The sequence below is a fragment of the Glycine soja genome, chromosome 8 (assembly GCF_004193775.1).
Source record: "Glycine soja cultivar W05 chromosome 8, ASM419377v2, whole genome shotgun sequence".
NCBI classification, from domain to species: Eukaryota; Viridiplantae; Streptophyta; class Magnoliopsida; order Fabales; family Fabaceae; genus Glycine; species Glycine soja.
In genome coordinates, this window is record NC_041009.1 from 11,292,946 (window position 1) to 11,305,086 (window position 12,141).

Here is a 12,141-nt window from a genome sequence, read left to right on the forward strand (position 1 = left end):
ACATCAATAATAGTAAATTAGTAACAATAACGAACTACTATTAAACTAGTTTTAAAAAAATAACGAAAAAAAGGTACTAAAAAAGAAGAAGGAAAAAACAGAGAGAGAAAAACAAAAAGAAAGTGTTTTTGGCGGGACACAGCAAATTCATTCGAACCTTGAATAGACGTCGCGCGGGCATAGTTAACATCTGCCTTTGTCTTTGCAAATCGCACCCTACAAAGAAGAGAAGAGAAAAGAGTTCCAGAATTCAGATAGAACCCACGACGACATCTTTCGCCGTCGTTTCGAGATGGACGCGGATCTGAAGTCGGCGAAGGCGGCGTACCGGAACGCCAAGGCGGAGGGAAACCACCGAGAGGAGGCGCGGTGGGCCAACGTCATCGGCGACATACTCAAAAACCGAGGAGAGTACGTCCAAGCCCTCAAATGGCTCCGAATCGATTACGAAATTTCGCTCAAACACTTACCGGAAAAGCATTTGCTCCCAACTTGTCAATCCCTTGGCGAAATGTATCTCCGCCTCGAACACTTCTCCGATGCCCTAATTTATCAGGTCAGCGCTTCACTTCTTCCTCCCAAAACCCTAATTGACACTTTCCTTTTCAAGACTGAGAGTTTTTTCGGTTACAGAAAAAGCATTTAGATCTTGCGAGGGACGCTGGCGACGTCGTTGAGCAACAGCGGGCGAGCACGCAACTCGGTCGCACTTACCACGAGCTCTTCTCGCGATCGGAGCACGACCACAACTCAATTCGCAACGCGAAGAAGTACTTCAAGTCCGCGATGGATCTCGCGGTGAAGCTCCAGGAGAATCCTCCAAACAGCAAGTCCTCTTTTCTCAAGGAGTACATCGACGCGCACAACAACATAGGCATGCTGGAGATGGATCTCGACAACTTGCATGAGGCGCGGAAGATTTTAACTAGAGGATTGGAGATTTGTAATGACGAGGAGGTCGCTGAATTCGATGATGGCCGCAGTAGACTCCACCACAACCTTGGGAATGTGTATATGGAACTTAGGGATTGGGATAAAGCTAGGAAACACATTAGAACGGATATTGTGATTTGTAACAGAATTGGACATGTTCAAGGGGAAGCCAAGGGGTATATTAATCTTGGTGAAGTGAATTACAGGACTCAGAAGTATGAAGATGCAAGTGCTTATTACGAGAAGGCGCTTGGTTTGGCAAAGAGCTTGGAGGATGAGGATGCTTTGGTAAGGCAAATCGAGCAGAATATTGAAACTGTGAGAGAAGCTGTTAAGGTAATGGCTGATATAAAGAAAGAGGAGCAGAGCCTTAAGAAGCTCAAAAGAGATATAGCCACTGCCAGAGGGACACCAAATGAGCGCAAATTCTTGCTGCAGCAGAATGCAGTTCTTGAGCGTTTGGTTGAGAAAGCAAGGATGATCTCTGCGTGGGAGAAGGTATTGGTTCTATCTTTGGGTTCGCTTATCATGATTCTGTTAACCAAATGATGTCTGTCTTGGAATGGCTATTTTGTCTGGAATTTTTTCAGATTTGATGAGGCAATTCATAATTTTTCCGATACACCGAGCGTGTTTCATTTCTTTAGTATGATCAATTTTTATTTACCATGTTTAGGACACAAATGCTTAACCTGCATGGCTTATGTTCTATCGTATTAATTTCTCCATTTGACCTTCTACTACTCCCTTTTGTTTCACTTGAAAAAGTCTTCTAGGTTTTGTCTATTAATGTTGCTTTAAGGAACAGATGTACACATGCTCACGGTTTGTTAGTTATGGATTAAGCATAGATTCATTGAAGTTGTTTCAAGCATGGTTTATTTCATTGCGCATTTTATTCAATTGAAAAGCCTTTCGTGATTTACTTTAAGGAAAATGTAAGACTTTGTTCAGTAATATATTGAAGTTTGAGATTCATGCACATGCACGTATTTCTCTCAAATCAGTAGGTATAATTATATGATGTTTTCCTCCCCATTTGATAATTTAATGACCTATATTATGTGGTGAATGCAGAGACTTTTTCAAGCTATGGTATGTTTAGTAATTCCTTAAGTGTGACCTTTCTTACTAAACAATGTTTTGTTTAGCATTGTGAATTTGCAAAGGAGAAGAAGAAAATAGCAAGTGAACTCTGTGATAGGCAGAGACTGGCTGATTCATATCTGGATGTTGCAGAATCATACCATAAACTCAGAAAATTCAACAAAGCAATCAAGTGGTACAAAAAGAGTTGGGAAATGTACAAAAATATTGGTAACTTAGAGGTAACCTTTTCATCATTCTATGACATTTTTAACACTTTCTTTTTTCCTCCTTTTCAACCTAACCTTATTCAATATATCACAAATCTGAATTTAGAAACATCCAAGATTATTTCAAATAATTGGTAATATGAATTCATGTTTGATTAATTGATTCTACTTATTTTTGGAGAAACAATCACTTGTTTCTTTTAGCTTCTTGAAAGAGCTTTTGAAAAATAAGCAATTATTTTTCTAGAATTAAGCTGAGCAAAATATGCTTTGAGTATATTGCAAAATGAGGGTTTAAAGACTCCAAGCCACTAATCATACATTCAATCTTCAAAATCTATATGATTCAGCCTATAATTTATATACAAAATCAAGAGAAAGTAACTTTGAATACATCCATTATCCATACACACAAAACATGAAAATTCTGAGATTTAGTTGCCTGCTATCAATGAAACATGGACACTTCAAAAGAGGAGCATTGTACATGTCAGGAGAAATTAAGTAATAGAGCAATCAAACTAAAACATAGCTTGTGACACTGAAATTAAGTCTATGCAGTAAGATTTATTTTGGAAATGCTTAATAATAAAATCGTGGTAAATGAATGTATTATACTCACTGTACATAAGAATTTCTTCCTTGTTATGTTAGTCTGACATGACATTTCAAATCCTGATAGAACACTTAAATTTTTGTATGCATGTCAATATCCTAGGTTACTTAGTATCCAAAGATAAATGTAGGTGAAATAGTTTGTTTCATTGTTTTGTGTGTGTGTTGTCACTTGGTTAATTCTTATGCTTTGCTAATAATGATTATAGGGGCAAGCAATGGTGAAAATTAATATTGGTAATGTTTATGATTCTACTGAAAGTTGGAGAAAAGCATTGGATGCATTTCAAGAGAGCTACAGGTAATAATATCCATATAACTTTACTGGATGATTTTATTTCTTGAAATTAGTGAACTTATGGAAGACGAAATAGTTTGTAATTATAACGGAATCTCCAAGTAGCTGAATTTATGTTGAACACAATAGTTTCCTCATGCTTGATGCAACCTGGTTGGGGGTACCGCTATTGTTTTGTGAATCATGAAAGAAAATTATTAGAACAAGATTTTTCTCATCATGTAATTTCCATTCATTCCTGTGTTGATGACCTAGTCATACTGGTTTCTTTACAATTTTCAGAAGTCATGTCTTTGATAAAATATGTTGGCTGTTATAATGTTATTATCAAAAGTCAATGCTGCTTGCAGTTGCAGTCAATACTAGAATGAAACTTGGCAACCTACTTGTCTAATACTTATATGACTTAACCTTGATGGGACTTTCTTAAAAAATACATCCATGTTGGCATCCTTTTGATGGCCTTATATGAACTGCATCATTGATTTGATTCCATCATATTGCAGTATCGCTGTTGAAGCAGACCTCCCTGATGTGCAACTCGCTGCCTTGGAAAATATGCATTATAGCAACATGATAAGATTTGATGATGAGGATGAGACAAGGTAACTGATCCATGGAAGTCTGTTTCCTTATATATACATTACTTGCAGTTTCATTGAATTATTCACGGATATCCATCTTGTATTCAAACCTCTGGTGGCCAAAATCTCATATCCTGCAAACTGAATCCATTATATTGTTTACATTATTCTTAGAATGTGGGCTTGACCCTAACTCCCTAAAAGCTAGCTCATAGGATAAGGGTTGTCTTCCACTTATATACTCTATCTTGACACTATTTCTAGCCGATGTAAGACTTGATTTTTTTCCAATACACCCCCTCACACCCAACACTTTTGGGCTTGATGCGTGGATAATATGGTGGGTGATCCTTTTAATGGATCTAGGATAGGCTCTGATACTATCTTAGAATGTGAATTTGTGTCTAACTCAAACTCAAAACTAGCTCATAGGGTGAAGTCGGTGAGGGTGGTCCTCTACTTATATACACTATCTTGGCACTATTTATTGTCGATGTGAGACTTGGATTTTTTTTCAATAATTATCACGGGTTCTTTTGATGGACATGTAATATTAATGCTGATCAATTGTGATCTTTTATAGGAGGTTGAATCTTCTAATTGATAAGCTGAAGAAATTAGAAGAAAAAGAGGCAGAAGCTAAAAGTATGCCAGAGGATTTTTGCTCTGAAACTGATACTGAAGCAGATGAGTGTCTGTCAAACAGTGGGTCTGATGATTTTTGCTTTCCAAAGACAATTTCTCGATCAAAAACTCTGACTACTGGAGAAGAATTGAAAGAGGACGCACCTCTTATGTCACTCTATCAGTCCTTAAAAGGCTCATCCAAAAAGAAAGCAGGCCACAAAGAAAGTCTTGCCAACTCTACCAAGCAAGATGAGCATTCACCCAGTAGTCTGAAAAATCAAACCAGTGATCATCAGACAGTTGTTGGTCGTAAACGTGTCCGTGTAATTCTTTCTGATGATGATGATGATGAAGTCGAGTGTTCAAGCAGAAAGGATCATAATTGCCCGGTAGAGGACTTGCCCACTTATGATGCCAGTATGTTTTCTTTGTTATTTGCTTTGCTCTGTCCCAAAGATTCCCTTATAGTTATTATATATTGATTGATGCTTGCCTGATTGCAGTTAAGAGTAAAGCCAGTCCTTGTAAATTTCAGGTAAAGAAATCTCCACTTAGTTGTGTGTGTGTGAGCTCTGCTCAAATATCACCGTGTGAATGGCTAGCCTTTTTGGTTTTTGCGATGGCAGGTTATCTCAGAAAATGGATCCAAGACTGCAATTAATGTTGAAGAAAGTAGTAGTTCTTTCAAATGTTGGAGTCCACATAGGGCCACAAAATCTGGCAGACATTCCAGGTCTTTTAGCAATGATATAGTTGCTGAACCTGATTTTCCTGGTGGTTCTAAATGTGACACTGATGTCTCTGGCAAACAAAATGATATTACCCAGCCTATGTTGCATCATTCCCAAAATGACGTGAGTTCTACTGTTATGACGTGAACATGAATATATTTGGGGTTTGTGCTTTTGCCAAATTGTCATGATCATCTAATGGATATCATCCTAACTTGCTGCCTGTAAATTTTCTAGCTCCAGCAATATGTTACATGCCGGATTGGGAATGACCTAATACGTGTAGAAGCATCCTTGTGTACCACTGGTGACCAGTTGAACATTGACTCTTTGAAGGCTGTAGTTGCTTGCTTATATTATCTACAATTTCCAACTGAAAAGAGATCAGAGGGTATGCAGTTCCTACTTTTAAGTTTTTCGGTCAGTTAATAATATTAGCATAGATCTCCAGTTGACTTGAAAATTAATTTGGTATGAATTGTATAAAAAATAAGAAGGAAGTTGGTTTGGGTTATTCTGGCTTTGCATATAAATGGTGACAGATGCTCCGTGTTGTAATAAATAAAAGAGCAGTGCTCCTCTGTTCAAAAATCTCAATTAGGGAAAAAAATAATCAAAGCCAGGATTTACGGTTAATTTCTTGTATGTTTTTCATTACGTATTCTTCAGGCATGGATTAAACTTTACTTTCAACATGGATTGGTTAATTCTTTATAATTCTTGTTTTCTTTGATTGCATGTCTGAATTTTTTCTTAATTCGTATCTAGATGAAAAATTTAAATGTTTTTTTTTTAAATACAAATGCTTCTACCAGGATTTTGGATTAAATAGTTTTGGTAAAGCAATTGGTTGGCCAAACTCAGATATTGAGGTATAGTAGATAAGTACACAAGTGACAGCATAAGTTTGCCTATGTATTGACTGTAGTTGTTAGGGACCAAACAAACAGTAGACAACTTACACAGAACAAGAGAAGAAAATGTAACGAGTGAGAATTATTCTTGCTCAAAAGAAAAATGAGCACAGGAGGAATCATAATTCCCCTGCCCAGAGCTCAGCTCCTACAAAGAGGGAAATCCTCTCTGCCCCTAACAGAATGATGATTTCTCCCCATACCCTCTCTCTCCTCTCACCTCCCTCTAAATACTCAAAGTCCACTAACTATCACTCGAGCATTCTGTTACACCCAAAGCCACCTCATCAGCACTCTTCACACCCCTATTCACACCTCGAGCCCTATCGGTTGTGTACTTATCTCTTTCATGATTTTAAGTTTCCTATGGATCAAATTTTGTGCTCTAGCAATTAGGCTTGGATGGAGGCACCAAACATGAGACACTGCTTGAGACTTGCATTGTCACACTGCAAGATCCAACATATAGATGTTTGAAAAATGTTGCTATATATAAACTGGTTGTGTCTTGTACTGCATAGGAGTTAACTTTTTCCAACACTAGCAGCGGGCACAGGAAGCATTTATATTGCATAGATTAGATACTGGTGTCCAACATGTGAAACAATATCAAACTATCAAGCAACTGATTCCATTCTTCAGTATTTGATTATTAAGTTGCAGTTTTATCAACTCCCTTGTTATATCAACTTTTTATTTATTTATTACAGTTTTCCTTCAGTTGATTTTTTTTCGTGCCAACTGTACTTACTGTAGAAGTGTCTACTGGAATTGTGTGTCATTCAGCACACACACACAACTCTTATTTATAATCAGAAATATTTACAAATAAGGGAAACTTATCTAATCTCTAATATTAAGGAAACTAATCTGATCTTGTAATCCCTAATGATTAGCTAAGATATGATTTGATTTAATCAACCTTAATAGATCTCCACAATATCTTTAACACTTACAAATTGATACATAGGTTTGTTGCCCATTATTGAGCATATAAAATGTGCTGGAAGAGATCTAGAATCCCTGGAAACTGTTGAACATCTTAAGGAAGTTTTGGGAAATGACATGGTTGAAGCTTCCGTTGATGGTATGTGATACTCATGCTTTATGTTAATTCAGTGGTATCGCCATTTAATTTTTTTATGCCATGTCCTTGATCTTTTTTTCTTATTGGCTTCTTTTCAAGGACTTTTATCTTCAATATAAAACTACTTGCACATATGTTGACATAAATATTTGAATCTCTAGACTAGTTGCAGCATGGTTGATGGTTGTTATCTATAGAGAAAAATTAAAATTAATTTGACTCATCACTTGATATTCATTGATCTTGCAAATTGCAATTTATGTAAGCAATAGGCATAGGAAGTTGACAGCTGAAGATGCATGAATCATTTGGAAAGGCAGTTATAGGCTTCTGCTGTATTGAAGCTGTATTCAACATCAATTTTTAGCTTTCCACTATCTATGTCCAAGTGAGACGCAAATGATTTTTATCCTTTACAGGATGGATTCACAAGGGCCTGATAAAAATGTATGTAGACCACTGCAAGGAGTTGTCAGAGGTACCGAACATCAAGGTATTGAAGAAGCTTTACAATTTAGAGGTAAGGGGGATCTTAGCTGTATCAATTCTTTCATAGCCACTGCACAGTCAGTGACAAATAAGCCTTCTCATTTTCAGATGTTGGACTGAATTTGTTTCTTAATTTTTTAATATACAACTGCTTTTGGCTTTTATTATTGTCAACAGGTTTCAGATGACGAAATTGTTGTGTCTGACTGCGACCTTCAAGACTTGTCTATTACACCATTGATAAATGCACTGCATTCTCAAAAGTCATTTGCAATGCTTGACCTCTCTCACAATTTGTTAGGTACATACATTTTTTTTATTCTTTTTTCTGGTTTGTGGTCTTTTTTGCTATAGATTCTGCTGTATTTGTCTTGTCAGAAAATCATCTAGTAGTTGCCTTTTCTTTTCTTATGCTTCCTCTAGAGGAACCGTTTTTTATGGTTCTCAAATTTCATCGACTACGTCTGTTAATCAGTACTTTTGTTGGTGATTAATGAAAGGTTTGAAAACTAAAACCATGAAAAGAATTAAAATAGATAAAAATATAATGTGGGAATCTATTGAATAGTTTTAGCCTTTTATTGAGTTGATAATATTTTAGGAAATGGAACAATCGAGAAACTGCAAAAGGTGTTCACAGCATCAGGACAATCTTATGGTGGCTTAACTCTGGATTTGCATTGCAATCGATTTGGCCCAACATCATTGTTTCAGGTATGATACTACTTGCAACCATTTTGATGTTTACTTGTTTCTCTTCCCCTTGTTTTATGTTTCTAACTTTGAGGTTTAAAATGATGGTTGCTCTATACCTTCTATTACCAAAAAATATCTCAAATATAAATTCATAAATATAATGGATGCATACATTTGATGTTAATTGTGATATTTTCTGAAAAAGAAAATGAATTATCAGGTCTTAAATCACCAAAATATCAGCTAAGTTCACCTGCCTTGTCCCAACCAAAGCATTTTTTCAATAACTTTCAAACTATAAACTATCTAGTATGTACACAAGGGTAATCTATTTATACAATTCTTGATTAATAGAATAAAAGAATGCTTATCTATTTTTGCACGATGAATCTCAAATTTGCTAATATATTAACTTGTTCCTGTCAGATTTGTGAATGTTCACTGCTATTTGATCGACTAGAAGTGCTTAACATTTCTGGAAACCGTCTTACTGATGCATGTGGATCTTATCTTTCAACAATATTAAAAAACTGTACAGGTAAGCTGCATGACATGAAGCTCTGCCAATTTGAATATTGTTTTTCTTATTTTCTGAAGAATGCTGATTTCCATGTCCTTCCCTTCTCTTCTTTCTATTACAATGTTGTTAAATGGTGATGCCATGGAGGAATGGTGTGGCGAAATTTTTGCCTACTGCCATAGGAAATTTGTGAAGGGTGACCTGCCATGGCGGTGCCATAGGCCACAATGGCTTGTTTATATGGCGGAATTTATGCTTTCTGCCATCCACCATTGACAACACTGTTCTAGTATAAATGGTCTCACTCTGAGCTATGAAAATGTTTATATGAAATTTATGCTATGATGCACTTATGGTCTCTCAAATGTGCTTGTATGTGGATTCCTGCTGTAGATATCTCCCTACTATTTACTTACTTTCTGTTGTGTAGCTCTTTGTAGCTTGAATATAGAGAACTGTTGTGTCACATCCAGAACTATTCAAAAAGTTGCGGATGCATTGGACTCTACATCTGTTCTTGCCCATCTATGTATAGGTATGATGAATCTATCATTCTCTTCAAATCCCTGATACAAGTAATCTTACAATTTATGGGTAATCTAATTTTGACAGGATACAACAGCCCTGTATCTGGAAATGCTATAGTTAATCTTGTGTCCAAGCTTTCTACTCTGAAAAGGTAAAATCAATTGTACCAACGTCACCATCCATCTCCATGTATCATCTTTACATAAATTGTATTTTCTTAGAGCATACATAAATTTAAATTGAATTTGCCCATTATAGGTTTTCTGAGTTGAATATGAGTGGTCTAAAACTAGGCAAACCAGTTGTCGATACCCTTTGCAAGCTTGCAGGGACCTTAAATTTGTCAGGACTAATACTTGGAGGCACGGGTGTTGGAACTGTGAGTAAAACCTATCGCCAACTGTGTTCACGTATTATGGTTTATTCTAGCATGCTTTGACTTCCTGGTCTTCTGATGAGAGGTAATATTCTGCAGGAAGGGGCAATTAAATTAGCAGAATCATTGCTCCAAGGGACTGAAGAGCTTGTGAAACTTGACCTATCATATTGTGGTCTAACATTTAACTTTGTTTTAAACACCAGTGTTAATTTTTTTTGTTCCATCCTAGAGCTGAACCTGGAAGGAAATCCTATCATGCCTGAGGTTTGTTGCCTCTAACTGGATTTCTATTGCTAATATTATTGTAATGCATGTTTCCTTGGCTGGTTTTATTTGAGTGTCACTATGTATTGCCGTAACACTCAGAATAGAATCTGGCTTCTCATACCATTTCTTTACCCTTAAAAACACTAGTTTGCAGTTTATAGATTTAGGTATAGCTGTGGTGTTTTAGTGAAAATTTTGAGCTTAACCAGTTTCTTATCCATGGTTTGTTTAAATTCTGTAATGAATGCAGGGCAGCAATACTTTATTTTCTCTTCTTGTAAACCCACAGTGCTGTCTCAAAGTTTTGGTCCTTAAAAAGTGTCAACTTGGGCTTGCAGGAATTCTTCACATAATCGAGGCTCTGGCAGGTAGGCATTAAATTATATTTGGTTGTTAGTTCATTTTTTACGACTACTATTGTTTGATGATGTTGTTTCTTTTATCAGAGAACAGCTGCCTTGAGGAACTTAATGTTGCTAATAATTCTATTCCGAAGGAAGTTTCTGCTCTACAATATGATTTATCGGTAAAAAGCTGCTCACAAAACCAGGAGCAGAAACTTGATACTATGAAAGTTGATGATAATCAAGAGGTCCTTGGCTCTCTAAACAGTGCCGACCATCTACTGGAAGTTGCTGATAGTGAAGATGTTCCAGTAGAAACAGCTGCTTCTGGATTTGACGACAGCTGTGCCAGTTCATGTCAAAGAAATTCATCTCCCGAGTGCCATTTCACGCAACAGTTTTCAATTGCTATTGGTAAGGCAAAGAACTTGCAATTACTAGACCTTAGCAATAACGGTTTTTCTGCACAAGCTGCGGAAGCATTCTATGGTTCATGGGCGACTTTACGGCCCCTTTCAAGTCAAAACCACATTACTGAGCAGATAATTCACTTCTCAACGAGGGAAAATAAGTGCTGTAGAGTGAAACCTTGCTGCAAGAAAGTTTGATGTTCCCGATCAAAAAAATAAGAGGCAGTTCATCAATCAATGTTCGAGAGCATTTTTATGAATAATAAAAAGGCGATTGCTGCTTTATCTATAACTGTGATATCAACAGCTGAATTTATGCATGTCACACTTTGTAGTGATATAGCACAGGTCCTCCAGTGTCATTTATCATGTAAAGGCTAAAACAATATTCGTGTATATATTATCATGCAGATTGGACTGGCTGACTGTCTTCCCATTTTGATCTGTCATGTTTAATCCATCAAGAAAACAGGTTGTGATGGATAAATTTATCTATAAAATTAAATTTACTAAATTTTATTAGTAAGATTTGAAACTCTGGCCGCGTAGTTCATTTTAAAAGTATAGGATAGCCGAATTAACTATACCCTTAAAGGTAAAAATGATTCTCTCACCTCCGAACGGAAGGATTTGAGATAAATACCAAAGGAAGAGAGAAAACAAATCAGAAAGTTGATAAAAACAAAAGGAGATAAAAAAAAAATAGCGTTAAAAGAATATAAGAGAAATAAAATGTGAAAAAACTAAAACCTTTTTAAAAGTACAGAAAGATGAGTAAAAAAGTTTAGCTAAAATTAAAATTAAATTAATTATAATGTGCATGCTTGGTACCTTATGATAACTTATTCAGTGATCCGCGCGATGGTGGCACTGCAACCACAGTGATTATCCCAATGATATACAAGACCACACATAATGAACAATGATATTTGTTGTCCAAAAAATTAAGCAACGGTGGAAAATAAAATTAAAACATCTCAAATTAATGAAGTAGAGGAAGTAACAAAGGAGAAAATACATTCCCCTAATTACTGAATAGCTCCCCGTGTGGGCAGCAAAAAGAATTACTGAAGAATTAACGCATCTTGATGATGAAACTCATAAATACCAATCAATTATACTCTCTGATCATTCCATACGCTGAAATAATGCTGCACATTAAGCGTGGGTGGGTATCATTCAAAAGTTCCTTTCTAGTATTTACTTCTACCGAATAAGAATCACGAATATTTTGAGTATGAGAAATGATAAATCTCAAAATTAAAAATTAATGATTGGGAATATTCTAAAAATTAAATCTATGTGGAATTATACACATGAAATAATAACATAACAGTTTTTTTTTTTACTGAATAGTAACAGTTATAACTCTCTTTTTTACATAACAGTTATAACATTCATTG

The 12,141-nt window shown here is 36.0% G+C and overlaps 1 protein-coding gene across 4 annotated transcripts; it reads left to right on the forward strand.

Moving 5' to 3' along the window:
• The first annotated feature begins 84 nt into the window (after positions 1–84).
• Positions 85–11,160, forward strand: LOC114422406 (protein TONSOKU-like). 4 transcript variants are annotated; one of them, XM_028388742.1, is made up of 20 exons: positions 90–556; positions 634–1,431; positions 2,085–2,261; positions 3,074–3,165; positions 3,669–3,767; positions 4,330–4,790; positions 4,877–4,908; positions 5,000–5,227; positions 5,342–5,495; positions 6,989–7,105; positions 7,525–7,625; positions 7,772–7,895; positions 8,196–8,308; positions 8,717–8,828; positions 9,241–9,345; positions 9,423–9,489; positions 9,597–9,717; positions 9,814–9,981; positions 10,235–10,352; positions 10,431–11,160. In XM_028388742.1, the coding sequence occupies exons 1-20, from the start codon at positions 293–295 to the stop codon at positions 10,934–10,936; spliced, it is 3,957 nt and encodes a 1,318-aa protein (XP_028244543.1). In that variant the 5' UTR covers positions 90–292; the 3' UTR covers positions 10,937–11,160. The 4 variants fall into 4 exon arrangements, 3 of the variants coding, with proteins under 3 accessions (XP_028244545.1, XP_028244543.1, XP_028244544.1); XM_028388743.1 differs by having other exon boundaries at positions 5,348–5,495; XM_028388744.1 differs by lacking the exons at positions 10,235–10,352; positions 10,431–11,160 and having other exon boundaries at positions 86–556; positions 5,348–5,495; positions 9,814–9,996.
• Positions 11,161–12,141: the final 981 nt, after the last annotated feature.

Excerpts from the sequence above, each read along its gene's own strand:
- LOC114422406 (XM_028388742.1), top strand. The coding sequence starts at position 293 with ATGGACGCGGATCTGAAGTCGGCGAAGGCGGCGTACCGGAACGCCAAG. Across the intron at positions 5,496-6,988 it reads AACTGAAAAGAGATCAGAGG|GTTTGTTGCCCATTATTGAG; the intron begins GTATGCAGTTCC and ends ATTGATACATAG. Across the intron at positions 10,353-10,430 it reads CATAATCGAGGCTCTGGCAG|AGAACAGCTGCCTTGAGGAA; the intron begins GTAGGCATTAAA and ends TTCTTTTATCAG.